Genomic DNA, 17117 nt, shown 5'->3' on the forward strand with positions numbered 1-17117 from the left:
ATCGATATGGCCCTTAACATGTAATATGTTGGATGATTATTAATTCTAGATTCTAAACAGTTACGAGCATAAAAAGTAAAGTGTTTTACACTTTTACATTTTTCCTTAACTTTTACATTTAAGGAAGGTCAATCAACAGTGTTTTAAGTTTTTATGATCATTTTAAGGCCATTCTTCATTTCTGCTCAGACCAAAAAAAAAAAAACGGGTTAGGCACATCGGAACAACCAGCCCAATAATCTTAAAGGTCAGGCCCTACAGTTAAACATTTATCTAACAGGTCAGGCCCAATAGATATCCAAAAAGAACACTGCAACTACAGTGTATGCACGCAAGTGTTTGATACTAACTTGTGAAATGTGAATAATCCGGAGAAGACGAAGGACTCTCCCACTGATCACTGAGGAGCCAACGGCATCTCATCGCTGCCTTCTCCCTGAAACCAACGTCGGAGCATCTCTGAATCCATTTTCCAGCATCTGACACGTCCTCTCTTAGATCTATCTTGATAAGTTTGATCACCTAATCTAATCCTCTAAATGAGATATTAGAATAGAAATCTTAGGCCAGCAAGACGAGCAAGGTTAGCGCCTATGAAACTATCCAAGTTTATGATGACAAATAATAACTAGTAAAAACAGTAATTAGTAGAACAAAAAAACCTCAAGATGAACAAAGGATCAGGTCCCAATTCAGAGAAGTAATAATTTAAGTCCATGCAAGAATTAATGGGCATTAATTTCGCTGTGAAACAAAAGGGGTAAAAGAAAAAGAATCAATTTCATGTGTACTATTGTGATATGAAAATTAGATTATCCATATCTACAATGTAAACTAAACTAACAGGCCACTTAAACTCAATTTTACGGAAATTGATGTAGGACGAGAATGAGCCAGGTTTAGCCGAAAAACTAGAAAAATAAAGAAGCGGCGTGGAATCAAGAAGAGTGATTGGAAAATAGGTAATTCACGCATAATGAGGTTACTAGCCGCTGCAATATCCAAGAAAATTAGGTTTTGGACTTTTCAGGTTTCTTGTGCGAAAAGTCAGGTCTTAATTGTGAATCAGATTTGATCAACTTTTAGCCAGAATGTCCATTTGAGACGCATGATACCTTTCCAGAATGGGAACGACGAGATCTTCAAGATACTAACCTGAGTTTACAAGCAATAAACCCTAAAAAGCAATAAACTCAGGTTAATATCTTGAAGATCTTGTCGTTCCCATTCTGGAAATGTATCATGCGTCTCAAACGGACATTCTGGCCAAAAGTTGATCAAATCTGATTCACAATTAAGACCTGACTTTTCGCACGAGAAACCTGAAAAGTCCAAAACCTAATTTTCTTGGATATTGCAGCGGCTAGTAACCTCATTATGCGTGAATTACCTATTTTCCAATCACTCTTCTTGATTCCACGCCGCTTCTTTATTTTTCTAGTTTTCCGGCTAAATCAGGCCCATTCTCGTCCTATATCAGAAATATGGACTTAAAGTAAGCCAAAACATCAACAAAAGGTGCATTGATGTATGTGTTTGGCTCCGACTGTGTACATTGTACACATTGTACCGAGAGTCTTTGAAAGAATCGTTCTCAGCAGGTCCTCCCACAATCGCGCCTATTAGCAAGTTCTGATTTGGAGCTTGAGTCTCGAAATATGGCGTTCCTGCGTGACATTCAATGTTGCCCGCTGCTGATCCATAGAAGGTAGCACCGAAGCGCGGTGGTGTATTCTCTTTGGAAACTTTGAACCATATCCCACCATGTATGACATTCCCAATGGGTTGCTTCATAGTATATAGTCAACCTGTCCTTTGGTGAAGTCGATCATCCTAGACGCAATGATCACGACGTTGTTGCCGCAGTTAACAACTTTATTGGCAGCTTTCAGCTAGTCAGCATAAACTGTAAGAAGAAGCGATAAGGAAGTTGCATGTTGCAGGTTACTTCCTCCGGGTTTGAACAATAGCCCACCGGGTGAGAATGTGACGGATTTCGAAGCAGGTGATTCGGGTAGAATCGAGCATACAAGTTGGTCCGAATTTGAAATAAAGGGACTGTACATACTAGGGGAGTCTCAACTAAGTTTGGCACTATCGGCTGGGCCCCATCGGTACTCCCAGGTACTATGCCATGGGCCGGGTTCACGACCCACCATGGCGGGGCTCATATGGGATACCACCCCGGGCACCCAGGGCCCGGGACAGGCCAGCACAGCCCAACGATTTACACAATAGGAGGGCTGATATGGCATCAGAAGGGCAACCTGCGTCCCACATAGAAGATAGGGGAGATTCCTTTCCCATGCTCGAGTATAAATGCATTAGCTCAACCACCTTTTACGGGTAATAACTCCCTTATCCACTATTTACTTATTACACATCTATAGTAGTTTCTCACTCAGGCATCGGAGAGGCGTAAACCGTCCGGTACGGTTTACCCCTCTAAGCGTGTGTTCTTGGTACAGGATTTAGGAGTTGGATCGGTACCCCAGACGGTATAGCATTCTGTGTGAGGTACCCGGAGAAAGCCACCAGAAACAGGGACTATTATCATCAGTCGTTACCAACTGAGATACAAGTATGATGATCCCAGCTTGCTTTCCATCCCATCCGAATTCAGTGACAGAACCACCTAGATTAGGCATGTTCTGTTTGACATAGCTAGTTCAAATAATAGGGATCCTTTGTAGCCTTGTACAACCATGAAGCACTCCAAATCAACTCATCCATGTAGCCATTGAAATCGCAGTAAAACGGGCACGCCACTTCCCCAATGTTGTCGTTATAAGATCCTCTGTACTTATCTGCAAACTCGAAAACCTCATTGGCTCGGTCAAGTAGCAAACCAGAGTACCAGTCGTCCGAACCTGTAAAACCATGGAAGAAGCTGCAAGGGCAGCTGCAGTTTCAGCGTTTCGGCAGATACTTCTTTGCCTGGCTTTTCTCTGGTTACTATGTAGGATGTTCGAGGAGTGTCCATATCTTCGGGTCTTTCCCAACAAGTGTGGTCGCCTACGGGGTCTCCAACAAAGCCGGCAACAGAACCAGAAGCATCTGTGGATTTAAGCAAGTAATCAGTGCCCCATCTTATAGCTTCCGAAGCATATGGAAGTTCTGAGCCCATTGATTCACCAAACTCTAGAACACTCCAAGACAACATTGCTGTTGTGAATGCCATGGGAAAGTTGAACTTCACGTTGTCTCCAGCATCATAGTAACCCCCTACCAGATCCATATGAACGTCATTGCCGTCATGGAGAGCTGAATCTTTCCTCCAAGTCACTCGTTGGGTACGCGGTAACGATCCCGACCTCTGCCCTTCAAAAAACAAAATACTCTTGGACAAAGCGTATATCGATCCGCGTAGTTGTGGGAAGGCGTGGCAGACCTTGCTAGTGCTGCTAGTATCAACAACTTTAATTGAAGCTGGGAATTGATAGGAGACATGACTAATTTACTCGCCATGAAGATTATTGTCTGAGTACTTCTTAGCTCTCAAATATCAAGTTTCAAGAGAATTAGACCAACTCCCAACTATATATAGCCTACCTAGGCTTTACTAGCTAACTTAGGAGATCACGTACCCTAGTGTGATTAGGAGAGGGTTATATTTGAGCAAGTAAATAAGTAATAGATTACGTACACATTTTTTTGTTTTTGTTTTTGGGTACATTGAAAGGAAATCAAACCCCTAATCTAGCCTACTCCTAACCAAATTCCCAACCCCCCCCCCCCCCCCCCCCCCCCCTCATCACTTGCCTAACCCCAAGGGATGCATCTATTTGGGCCAACCAAAAGAAAACAAAATCCAGAAGAAACTATATAAGTCAATCCCTAGAATATACCCTTTTCTTGGAAAATCTCTCACCTATCTCTCCCTCTTCAAAACCCTAAACCTATAGTTGCGTTAGATCACCTCTGCCACTCCTCTTCTGTTCATCAGGAAAGCGATGAGAGGGTCATCAGAAGGGCCTTCAGCCCTTAAACGTAAGCGTCAAGACTATAATTCTCAGTCAGACTCTCTGACAGAGCATGAGCGCAGAATCTATGATGCCATCCTCAGCAAGAAAGATATGGGCAATTACAAACAAGCCATTAAGCGAGAAACAAACCTCACTATGGTTCTGATAAACAAGTCCCTCAAAACACTTGAAGGCAAGAAAAAGATAAAAGAGGTTAAAGGGATCCAATCCAGGGCAAGGGGGGGATTGTACATGGCTGCAGAGTTTGAGCCCTCGAACGAGATAACTGGCGGCGCGTGGTATGAGAACGGGAACTTGAATAGCGAGTCTGTAAACGATATGAAAAGGAAGTGCGTGAGGTTCATAAAAGAGCACGAAGTTGCTACGTTGAAAGAGATTTTAGCAGAAGTCGGAACTACAAGGATTTTAGATGCTAAATTAGACCCCAAGGACATGAAGGAGCTTCTGGAGGCTTTGGTTTTGGACAATGAGGTCATGAAGGCTGGGGAAGACAGTTATAAGTGCTGCAAGAGAAGTAGTACTGGGGAACCAAAATTGGCATCCATGGCTGTGATTCCATGCGGAGTCTGTCCGAGGAAAAATCATTGTACCCCAGATGGCATTATTTCCCCGGCCATCTGCGAATACTTCAAGAAATGGTTGGATTTCTGATTAGATGGTAATACTTGCGGTGTAGTTGTGAAGAAGCTTTGTGCCGTAAACTTTTTGCTTATAGCTAGATTGTAGACATCATAATGTCTTTTTGTGTTTGAATCTTATTTTTCAGTCAAGTTGATTTCTCAACGCGTAATCTTGATTAATCAAGTTTTAATCAAGGCAATTTTATAGGGCTTTTATCATAAATGGGGTCTGAATATGTTTTCCACTAAATTTGTTCGAAACAGGACTTCAATTGGCATGCCGAAATTTTTAAAACCGAATCATTCTGATGTTTCTATGAGTTCTATCCATATTAAATTGTTTAATTTACAACATCATTGTGTTTTAGAAGCGAGGGTAAAATTCTCTCATGGTGTTTAAAAAATAATGAAACACAGATTTTCAAGCTCACTCAGAACTATTTAACAACTATAGTACTATGGTCGGTCTGATACTTCAAGTCAAAACACTCTTAACCAAACCAAACTGCTCCATTGTTAAGCGTTGGTTTCGACTTTAGGTCCACCCGTGGTCCTCACGGCTTGTAAAATACAGCGAATAGGATTAGACGTTATAACCAATAATTGAGTAAACTAAATGTGAAAGAACTAGATGCAGTGGCAATGTCCTCGTTAACTTGAAAACATAATAAGGTTGTTTTTGTAGCAAACTAGCTAGCAACAATTCTCTTAAGCTTAATAGTGAGTAATTAAGTAGGTTTAATACTTGCCGCTTACGAAACTCCCCCCCACTATAGTACTATGGCCGGTCTGATACTTCAAGTCAAAACACTCTTAACCAAATCAAACTGCTCCATTGTTAAGCGTTGGTTTCGACTTTAGGTCCACCCGTGGTCCTCACGGCTTGTAAAATACAGCGAATAGGATTAGACGTTATAACCAACAATTGAGTAAACTAAATGTGAAAGAACTAGATGACATGCCTCGTTAACTTGAAAAACATAATAAGGTTGTTTTTGTAGCAAACTAGCAACAATTCTCTTAAGCTTAATAGTGAGTAATTAAGTAGGTTTAATACTTGCCGCTTACGAAAAGCCCAAGTTTCGGGTGATGATCGATGTTGAATGTTATGCTTGGGTCTGGGACTTTGGTGTTGTTTGTTATTTATATTAATGATATATAATGAATTACCTATTCAGCTTCAATTATTAATAAATTGACATTTCTTCATTTGTAAATTGTAATTGTTTAAGGAAAATGAAATTGGGAGAGAATTTGATATGCTTCATTAATAATAGAGGATTACAAGCATAGAAGTAGAATTGTATATAGAAATATAATCGTACAATGATTGAATATCTACGAATATCTTTAACTTTAACATAAACCCTATTACAACTAGCACAAGTAACTTAGATTTTGGGCCAAACACATTCTGGATTTACTTGAACACTCCCTCTTGTGTCGCCCAAACGTGGTGCTCCTCTTGTTGCCTCATTAAAAACATTTCCGAGTAACAAAAACCATGTGGGACAAAAATAACCTCGATCGAAGGGAAAAAAGAGCACAACACACCCTTCACGTTTTGAGATCAACATGTGGACATCTCCCCCTAATGACTATAATCATGGAAGTTCGGATAACTTCCGCAAGCCAATGCTTGCAACATGTTTCTCGAACGTGGATTTGGGCAATGACGTCTTAGTAAACAAGTCTGTCACATTGTCCTCAGATCGAACATGGTTCACTTTGATCTTGAGGAGCTTCTATTGTTGCTGATTGTATAAAAACTTGGGCGATATAATGATATATGCTTGGTGTTGTCGCCTTTGATATAGCCTTGCTTCATTTGTTCAATGCAATTAACATTATCCTCACAAATGCTGGTAGGCTCATCTATGGTAGATCTCAAACCACAATTGTTTCGAACATGCGTAACTATGGATCTAAGCCATATACATTCACTAACTGCTTCGTGGAGAGCAATAATCTCTGCATGGTTCGAAGAAGTAGCGACTAGCTAGGGTCTGTTTAGTAGACCTCCAAGCTATCGCGGTCTTACCCATGGTGAACACATAACCAGTTTGGGAACGACCTTTGTGTGGGTCAGAGAGATACCCAGCATTAGCAAAACCTTCCAAAACACTTATATTGTTTTGGGATGGGGAGAGAGAACGCAGGCAACTGTTGGTGGCGTTCTTGACATATGATGGATATGAATCAATTGTCTCTCTGTAGGGATAGAACAAGCCCATATCAATCGCACCACTTAGGTATCGAAAGATATCTTTAACACCAGTTCAATGGCGTCGTGTTGGCGCAGAGCTATGTCTAGCTAACAAGTTCACGGCAAATGAGATGTCTGGTCTTGTGCATTGAAGCTAAGTACAATAATGCGCCTATTGCACTTAGGTAGGGTACTTCTGCCCGAGCACATCTTTATCGTCATCTTTTGGACGGAATGGATCCTTATTTGGATAAAGACTACGGACGACCATTAGTGTGCTTGAAGGCTTAACTTTGCCAGTATTGAAACGCCTAAGCATCTTTTGGGTATAAGCTGATTGATGAATCAAGATACCATCTTCACGGCGCTCAAGTTCCAAACCGAGGCAAAACCGTGTTCTCATCCTAAGATCTTTCATCTCAAACTCGGATTTCAAATGTTCGGTGGTTTCCCTTAATTTCTTAAGGGTGCCAATTATGTTCATGTCATCAACATAAACCGTTACTATTACAAATCTGAAACTTGTTCTTTTCATGAACACACATGGGCATAGTTCGTTGTTAACATATTCCTTCCCAATCAAGTAGTCACTTAGACGGTTATACCACATCCGTCCCGATTGCATGAATCCATATAGTGAGTGTTTCAATCTTATTGCAAACGTGCTCCGTGGTTTAGAGCCACTTGACTTGGGTAATTGAAGTCCATTCGAGACCTTCATGTATATATATGTATCTAGATCCCCATATAGATACGCAGTAACCACATCCATAAGCTGCATGTTCAGTTTTTCAGAACTACCAAACTGACAAGGTAGTGGAACATAATGAAGTCCATTACGGGAGAGTAGGTCTCCTCATAGTCGATTCCAGAGGGTTGTGAGAACCCTTGCACCACAAGGCGAGCTTTGTACCTTACAATCTCGTTTCTCTCATTACACTTTCTAACGAATACCTATTTGTGACCAACTGGTTTGGTGTTGGGCGGTATTGGCACAACTTGCCCGAATACCTTTCTCTTCGCTAGAGAATCAAGTATGACTGGATCGCTTCTTTCCATTTTGGCCAATCAACTCTACATTGGCATTCATCAACGGAGCGTGGTTCGATGTCATTAGTCTCAATAATCTCACGCGAATACATCATCAATGATGATGGAGCTTCTTTCCCACATCTCATGTACACTAGTGTAATTTACAGAGATCTCTACGTTCTCAGGGATATGTTCTGACATTGAGGCGTCCCCAAAAGATGTCTCTTGGACATAACCATAATCTGAAACATTCATGGGACATATTTTGAGTATTGATGATCAAATGATTTGTTTGTGCTTCATTCGCTCTCTTTCTAGGGCGAGTATCCTTTGAACCAACTAGTTTATAGCACTTCCTCGAGAGACCTGCGGCCATAGACGCCACATCACTGCCAATATAGGCAGTGGTGCCATCTCCTGGTACCTCCGGAGCGGCGCTATGTCCAGTATTTGGGACATCAATCCTTGCAAGCACATTTGTAGCAGGTATATGTGATTTCGTCACTTTAGCAGTATCAAAAAAAGTATCAGGTAGAGTATCTGCTATGTTCTAAAGCTCGATGTCGTACTTCAAGTTCGGACTGTGTGTTACGGGGATCGTGATGAGACATAATGGAGACAAACCACGACAATTCCTGTCATTCCTGCTAAACTTGTGTGTTCTTATCTCCCCCTAATGATGGGAAAACTGTCTCATCAAAGTGACAATCCATAAATCTAGCGGCGAAAAGATCGCCTGTCAAGGGTTCCAGCTAGCGGACAATAGTTGGAGCTTCATATCTAACATATATGCCCATTCGTCTCTGTGGACCCATCTTAGTACGTTGTGGCGGCGTAATAGGCACACCTAAAAATGCGTAAGTGCGAGATATCAGGCTCGTACCCAGTCACTAGCTATAATGCAGAATAAGGTTGGGTGGTAGTAGGTTGTAGACGAATTAGCGTCGCTGCATGCAATATTGCATATCCCCAAGCAGAAACAGGGAGATTGGTGCACATAACGACTGTCCAAGCTATCATTTGTAGTCGCTTAATGGCAACTTCCACGAGACCATTTTGGGAATGCACATGACGAACTAAATGCTCAACATCAATCCTTAGTGACATGTAATAGTCATCGAACGTTTTCGATGTAAACTCTCCAGCATTATCAAGTTGAATGAACTTAATTGGGTGGTCCGGGTAGTGAGCCCGTAGACGATAATTTGGGCTCGGAGTTTAGCATAAGTAACATTTCGAGTGGACAACAGCGCGACATGTGACCAGCGTGTCGATGCATCAACAAATACCATAAAGTATTTAAAAGGTCCGTAAGATGGTTGAATTGGTCCACAGATATCCCCTTGGATTCTCTGTAAGAACGGAATGAGTACTTTTGGATCTTTTGCGTAGAACGGTCTCAGTCCGAATTTTCCTAAGGAACATGCTTTGCAAAATGAGCGAGGGGCCTTAAAAGCAAACAATGAGGATTTTGGTTGGGTCTGAGCGTCTGAAACGCTATTCGAAGCAAAATTGGTGACTACATCACCCATCATGGCGTTGGGACCATGGGAAGTGGCATCCATGGCCATGGGGATTGGCATCCATGGAGTCATGGCCATGGGTGACGCCATCTATGTCATTGTCAAGGGGGACAATGGCGGCCCTAGGCCGACGGTGGACGACGGCTGGGCCAGAGGAGGTTGTGGTGGCGGTCACATAAAGTCCGGGAGTCAATCTTTCATTCTTGCTTCGTTTCGCTCGAAATAATGGATGTCTGTGTGAAGTCTTTAGTATACAGATCATCATATCACGACCAGGATGTCCTAGTTGGTCATGCCAAAGCCAATATGTGTCAGAATTTAAGAGATCTTCTCTTATCACATTAAGCTAGATTGACACATAAGCTTCTCTAATATGCACTTTCGTCCATAAGCATTAGAGGTAAATGCAAAGGAACTCTTTTTCGTTCTCTGTATGCGTTTCCGCATGGAATCCATTGGTTCTGATATCTTTAAAGCTCAATAAGATTCGATTTGCCTTAGGAGCATAGAGAGCTTCTGCGACATTAATCAAGGTGCCATTTGGCAAGAGGAATTGGACCATTCCATGTCCTTGAACTAAACCTGATGGCCCAGCCATCGTAGTCATAGAGGAATATGTAGGCAACATCTCCAAGAATAATTGCCTATGGCGGAGAATGGTATGCGTAGTCGCACTATCCACAAGACATTGCAGTTTTCTAGAATCCATTCCTAAAAGAAAAATCTCATAATTAAAAATGAGTTATAATGAAAAGAACTCAACTTTTATTAATAAACCAAACGGAATTACATCATTGTCTCTTTAATCAAATAAAATCTAATCCAATGAACTAGCTAATGCAAAACAATGGTAGTCGTCTAACTTCTTTCGGTAACTCCAAAGCAAATGTGACCAGGTGAGTAGAGAGATGTCAGTGGAGCAAGGCTCGCTTAAGTACCACTTATCTCAAAACCTTCCTAGACATCACACTTAATTACTTTAGATGAGCCTAGTTTGAAGAAAGACTAAAACCAATGGCATTTACTACACAAATAATATAGCAATTGCCTACATCTCTTGGAAAATAAAATAGAAAATTACATATAAGTGTCATTTTGAAACTTTAATTAGCTATAAGGCCATATAATTTTTTTTGTACATATAAGGCCACTTGTTTCCTCAAATTTCTCTTACCCTGACGATTTTACCCTTCTATCTAAGAAAACTAACTGCTTCATATTAAATTAATCACTCTCTCCTCTCTCTTCCCCCGATCAAATCCTCTGAGATTAATCACTCTCTATCCCCCTTTCTCACCGGCGAAATACTCCCTTTCTCTCTCGCCGGCGAAGTACTCCCTCTCTCCACCATCATGTCAGCGATTGGAACTGGAACTGAATCTCCAACGCAAGACATCGTTTCGCGACTGGATCTTCGATGCACAAACTGGATCTCAGACGCACGACACCGACTTGAACGGGATCTTCGACTCTCTCCTCTTCCTCTCAACTCCACCGACCACATCTCCGTCTCAGGCTCCTTGACGACTCCCTTCGACTCCCTCCCTCCACGGTTCCGTCCTCCAAGTCTAGCTCCAAATCGAACAGTTGTCGATCAACGCCACAGTCTCCAATTTCTTCTACGACGTTCTCCCTCAGAATCTCATCGTCGACGTTGCAGAGTTCGAGGCTACTGTTTCGAAGTCGAATCGAAGCTACTCCGGAAGCAGTGTGCTTCGAGTTTTAAAGGTAACTCACTGTATCAGAGTAGAGATTTGGCTTATTGGATTAGAAATTGGGCGATTGTTCATAATGGCTTCAATTCTAGAATTGAGTTTTGGATGAAAGATTATAGGACTGTTTATGCTTCTTCTTCTTTTTTTTGTTCCTTCTGGTTTTTAAAGGATTTCATATCGGTAATTATCATCACTCGGAATTGGTGAATCTTTGATGTTGTTGATGTCGATCATCACTCGGCGGCAACCGACTCAGAGTGAGTTGAATCAATTGCTGCTGTTCCGACTCAGTAGCAATTACAGGTCATGGTCACCAAGTGACTCAGTATTACGAAGAGTCATTAAAGGTTGCAGACAAAAAGCTTGATGTATAAAGATTGTGCTCTGCTGACGTATTTTCTCTTAGCTTTGGCCGTAATGATATGACAATTAAAAATTGATTTGGTCTTACTGTCCACTAAACTCCTCTATGCTTCTTCCCTCTAGATTTTCTATATTTTTGTTCGGATATCTTACGAATCAACAATCAATGATCAACAATTGTTTTTTCTTTTTGTCAGTGTTTTGTGCAGCTTTTAATTGCTTCTTCTAATCGGGGAGGGGACATATGAAGTCTTGGTATTGCTTGTGTTGTGATGTATTTTGATTGATGAATAATGAACCATTTCTTGTATGTTATTTGTTGCAGTTAGTAACTCTCTATAACTGTTATAGAGGCTTTTGAAAATAGTGATAGTATATTTCTATGTCTATGTTAGTATCTTTTCAACATGATGTCAATAACTTCTATTTTCATTTTCATTATTTCAAGTTAGCAGCTCCGTGTAATTGTTCTGGTGGCATTTCAATATACTGATAATAGCTTTATGTGTCTATGTTAGTATATTTTCAAGCTAATGTCAATAGCTTTTTTTTTTCAAATTAGTAGCTCTCTGTAATTAACTATTATAGTGATTTTCCATCATAGTGATTGTAGCTTTCTGTACCTATGTTAGTAGCTCTCTATGTTAGTGAGAGTAGCTCTCTAATGTTAGTGAGAGTATCTCGTTGGTGTTGGTGACAGTAACTTTTGTTGTTGATGAAAGTAACTTTTGTTGTTGGTGAAAGTAGCTTTTGTTGTTGGTGAGAGTAATTTTCTGGTATTGGTGAGGGTAGCGTTTGTTGTTGATGAGAGTAGTTTTTGGTATTTGTGACAATATCTTTTGTTGGTGGGGATAATATCTTTTCGTTTTGGGGAGCATAAGTTTTTTGGTAAGGAGTAGCTTTTGTTGTTGGTGATAATAGCTTTTGTTATCTCGCCGGAGGTTGCCGGAAATCTCACCAGAGTAGCTTTTGTTGCTAGTGATAGTAGTTTTTGTGACTTCGCCAGAGGTTGTCGGGAATTTCATCATAGTAGCTTTTGTTGCTAGTGACAGTAGCTTTTGGTATTAGTGACAGTAGCTTTTGTGGTCGCCGGAGTTCGCCGAAAGTTGGCCGGAGTTCTGTGCACGCCTATCTTAGCGATTTCCTTCCTCTTTGGGGTGAGTATATAGACCACAACATCCAAAATTATCCCTTTCCCTAGGGTTTCGCTCCTTGCGCCCTCCCTTAGGGGCACGACTATAGTTAGACTCCGCAATAGACTTGGTTCCCATGGGTCTAGAGTTATAATTCTTCACAAGTATGTTGTCATGCTTTTCAGCTATGTTCATGGCTCCAATAAGCTCATGAAACCTTATGATGCGTCCGACATTGACATCAATCCGATAATTCTTTGCAATCATCAATGCAGAGACGTGGAAGGTAGAGAGAGTCTTCTCGATCAACATCGTATCAATGATGTTCTTTCCATAGAATTCCATCAAAGACTTGATACGAAGGGCTTCCGAGTTGTAGTCAAGTACAGAATTGACATCACAAAAGCGGAGGCTATGCCATCTCACTTTTAAATCAGGAACCAGGGAGTCACAAACGTTGCCAAATCGCTGCTCGAGTTCTACCCATAGCTTTCTAGGGTCCTTTTCATTGAGGTACTCATTATTCATGTGCCTTGTCATGAGAATGATGGCTTTAGCTTGGTTTACTTCCATAGTAGCTCTATTCGCTTCCAAAGCGGTAGCTTGTTGAGGAGTAAGCATGTTCTGACTTGGCTCTTGGATCATTCTAGGATCCCTTCAACCTTAAGATGCTAGCGCACATCACGGACCCATTTGTGGTATCCTGCGCCTGTTGTCTCCAGTGGAGCAAAGTTCAACTTGTTCACGTTACTCATCCTCTAAAATTGCCGGAAAAGTCGCCGGAAAAATCATAGGAAAATTGTCTGAGGGTCATCTGAAAATTGGGATGGCCGGCGGTGGTTGTCGCTAGCCGGAGGAGATCGGAACTGGTTGGTGGTGGCTGGAGTTAATCGGTGGTGGTCAAAATTACCCTAAAAACATTCTGCCTGCGAAGCAGTCAGCCAGGCGGCCGATTTGGCAAGTTTTAGACCGATTCTTGGAACGATATGACCGGTTTTGGAATCTTCAGATCGAGGCGTTGCTGCTGACAAAATTTGGTGGCAATCAGAGGTCTGGAAGGTGGTGAATCGGCGGAGTTTTTGCTGTGGGAAGTTTGGAGCTTCTAGTGGCCGGTTCAGTAGGTTTCCGGCCGGTTCTGCTGCTGGTTCTAGATTCTTGGGGTCGAGGGCTTCAAGGTGTGCGGCGGAGGCAGAAAAGGTTTCAAGGTTTTGTATTCGGATTTAGGGTTTTAACTTCTTGAATCAGGGTTTGGCTATTTGTTTCAGAATTAGGGCTTCGTGCTGATAACGTGTTTAAGGAAAACGAAATTGGGAGAGAATTTGTTGTGCTGTCATTGATAATAGGGGGGCCTCTTTATATAAAGGATTACAAGCATAGAAGTAGAGTTGTACATGGAAACATAATCGTACAATGATTTGATATCTACGAATATCTCTGAGAATATCTCTAACATAAACTCTATTACAACTTGCACAAGTAACTTAGAGTTTGGGTCAGACACATACTCTGGATTTACTTTAATAGTAATAAATATATGTAAGAAAGAATTTACTTATTTTGAAAGTAATATGATGTCCGTTCAAACTGAAAAAAATTAATAATTTTAAAGTGTAAAATTTTGGCTTTGGGCTCCCACCAATTCAACCAAGTCCAATATAAAAGATGCCAACAACTAAATAAGAAAGGGGAAGAAAAGACGAGTAATAATGGTAGCAAGTATCAGTTTAATATCATTTCCCACTCTATTTAAAATGATATTGACTTGGGCATAGAAGTGTATTTCTTTTTTACAAGTCCTCTCTCCTGAGTCTCCTCATGATCAATTAAAAAGGTGGATGTGTCCATACTTCTTGAAAAAAAAAAATTATTGGATAATCTCTATCTCTGAATTTTTCTTGCATTGCGGTAATTTTGGTAAAAAAACTAAATGGGTTTTTGCTCATTTACCCCATTTCTAGGATTTTTTCTCACTTATCCCATTAAGTTTTTTTAAGAGAAATTTTGATAAATGACCTCTTTTTGGTGTATGAATTGATTTTTAGCCATGTTTTCTTAAAGAGATGAAAAATAACCATATAAAAAGATCAAAAGTCTCAAATACCCTCATTTAAATTTCTCTCTTTTTTCCCAACCGGCAGCTTCATCATTCATTCATGATTGGATTCAAGAACTGCACTGTCTGGGAAGACCCAGACCTATCTGCCAAAAATGGGAGAGAACGGGGGAAAAACAAGTTGGTTGTGTCCAATGAACACCTGTTACTGCTCTTGCATGTTTGATTGTTTGAAAACAGAGTCAGTCCCACAAACTAAACAAGCAAAAAACTAAAAACAAAAGAAGAAAAGCAAAACGTTGTGGGCCAATTTTCAGACAGCGACGGCAGAGGCGGAGGAAGAGCTGGCCGGCGCAGAGAAGAGGGAAGGTGGCAGCAATCTGAATCGGCCACTAGCTTTCGTCGGAGAAAACGCAGGAGGAGAGAGAAAACCATGGGTGTCCAGAGAGGATTTCTAGGAACTGTGTGTCGGCGCGTGACCTCTCCCCCGACATCAACGGACATCGCGGAGGCTCAGATGGACTTGCCGGAGGCCTATGAGCACGGTGGTAGTGGAGGTGAGTCGCGGTGCAGACAGGAAAAAAAGGTGGAGGAGAGAGAGAAAAGCCCAGATCCACTTTCTCTCTCCTCTGGTCCATGGTGGTGGAGGTGAAACACGGTGGTGGAGGTTTAATTACTCTACCGATGACCTCCATTCTATCTATCAGTCACCTCCAATTTATCCAACAATTGTTTGACGTCCAGTATGGGAATGGGAGCAAGGTTCTTGGATCGATGAGGTGTTAGGGAAGAAGAAAGGAGAAAGATAAGAAGAAAGGATAGGGGCAGTTAAGACTTTTGATTCATTAATATGGTTATTTTTCATCTGTTTGAGAAAACATGGCTAAAAATCAATTCATACACCAAAAAGAGGTTATTTATCAAAATTTCTCTTTTTTTAATTCCTCTTTACCCAAAAGACTCAAAGGAGGTCTTCCCTAATACCACATTAATTTTTTTTAAGACTATTTTACCCTCACCCCTTTGTTACATAGAGAGAGAGAGAGAGAGAGAATCCATAGGAGACTTCGCCGGAATCCGGTCACCAACCGCCGTCTACCGGACTTCTCTCAAAACCTCCTCAGAGGTCCCCCTAGAGGTTGTCAGAGATCTCATAGGTCGCCGGAAAGTTTATTGCCCCCCAATAGAACTTTCGGTCTCCGGAATGAGAACTAATCTTCCTTGAATTAGACAAATAAAACTTTGATTAAAGAAAAAAAAAAGAGGAGATTACATTGATTCAAAACGTCTATTGCCCCCAATAGAACTTTCGATCGCTGGAATTGGAACTAATCTCCTTAAATTTAGACAAATAAAACTTTGATTAAAGAAAAAGACAAGGAGATTACATCAATTCAAAATGTCTATTGCCCCCCCCCCCCAATAGACATTTAACAGACCTCTATTGCCCCAATAGAATTTTTTTTTTTCATTTCTCTTTCCTTCTGGGCCTTCTGCCCCCATTTTACCAAAAAAAAATTTATTTGGCCACCCACACATGTTTCTCTTTCTCCTTTCTAGACTGTGAGACCAACAGACGCAGCCCGAGCTCCGGTGAGAGCTTTGGTGCTTTGGGTCAAGCACCAACAGACCCGACCCGAGCTCTAGTGAGAGTTGCTGCAGGTATCGCGGTGGAGAGAGAGAGAGGCTGAAAAGCTCTTATCCATCTTTCTCTTCGGAATCGGAACCAGAAGCCTCTTGTATTGTGCTGGACATCGAAGTCAGTGGCTCCATTTTCAGAGGCGAAACCAACCGGAACCGGAATCGGAAGCCTCCGGTGAGAGATGATGTGCTTCTGCCCGTGTTTCGACTACAACCACCAGTCCACCATCGGACTTCCGACGACGTGGACTGGTCCTGCTGATCTCCTCGACCTAAATTTTGTTTTGAAGACGCGCCTGAATTAGAGATCAGAGAGAGAGAGAAACCGAAGGTGGAGATCGGGGAAGAGAGAGAAGAGAGAGAGATTTGAGGCAGAGATCGGAGAAAAGAGAGGATTCATTAATTAGATTGAGAGTAGAATAGTCATTTCTCTTTAAATTGGGTTAGTGGGAATAAAAATCTGTTGCTGGGGTAAGTGAGACAATTTTGACTCATTTTGGTGATTTGGGTCAATGACCCAAACTAAATATTACTCATGTAAACCATTGCTAATGGTCCATGAAAAAAAAAATACCTGATCTGAATTAAAAAAAAAAGATGCAAAAAGTAAACTTATTAAAAACAAATATCTTCCAAATCTTAGCGCGTAACAAATTATCTTACTTTCAAAATCACATATAAGATAAGCAATATTTTTCACCCAAAGTTACGAGGATTTGATTACTAACTTCAACCATCAAGCTTAGCCCCTAGCTTTTCAATTTCCTTTTTTGTTAATAAACGCAAATTTCTGTTACCTAAAAAAAAAAAAAAAAAAAAAAGAAGAAGAAAAAAAAAACAGCACA

General features: G+C 41.1%; 1 protein-coding gene and 2 pseudogenes across 1 annotated transcript; 1 reads left to right on the top strand and 2 right to left on the bottom strand.

Annotated features, from left to right (window-relative positions):
* Positions 1 to 1471: 1471 nt before the first annotated feature.
* On the bottom strand, positions 1472 to 2066 carry LOC133732231 (endoglucanase 2-like; annotated as a pseudogene).
* A 79-nt stretch (positions 2067 to 2145) lies between these two features.
* LOC133732240 (endoglucanase 4-like) lies at positions 2146 to 3468 on the bottom strand (annotated as a pseudogene).
* A 485-nt stretch (positions 3469 to 3953) lies between these two features.
* Positions 3954 to 4637, top strand: LOC133732250 (uncharacterized). Its single transcript, XM_062159751.1, has one exon. The coding sequence runs from the start codon at positions 3954 to 3956 to the stop codon at positions 4635 to 4637; it is 684 nt and encodes a 227-aa protein (XP_062015735.1).
* The last annotated feature ends 12480 nt before the right edge of the window (positions 4638 to 17117 follow it).

The sequence above is a fragment of the Rosa rugosa genome, chromosome 1, assembly GCF_958449725.1.
Source record: "Rosa rugosa chromosome 1, drRosRugo1.1, whole genome shotgun sequence".
Taxonomy (NCBI): Eukaryota; Viridiplantae; Streptophyta; class Magnoliopsida; order Rosales; family Rosaceae; genus Rosa; species Rosa rugosa.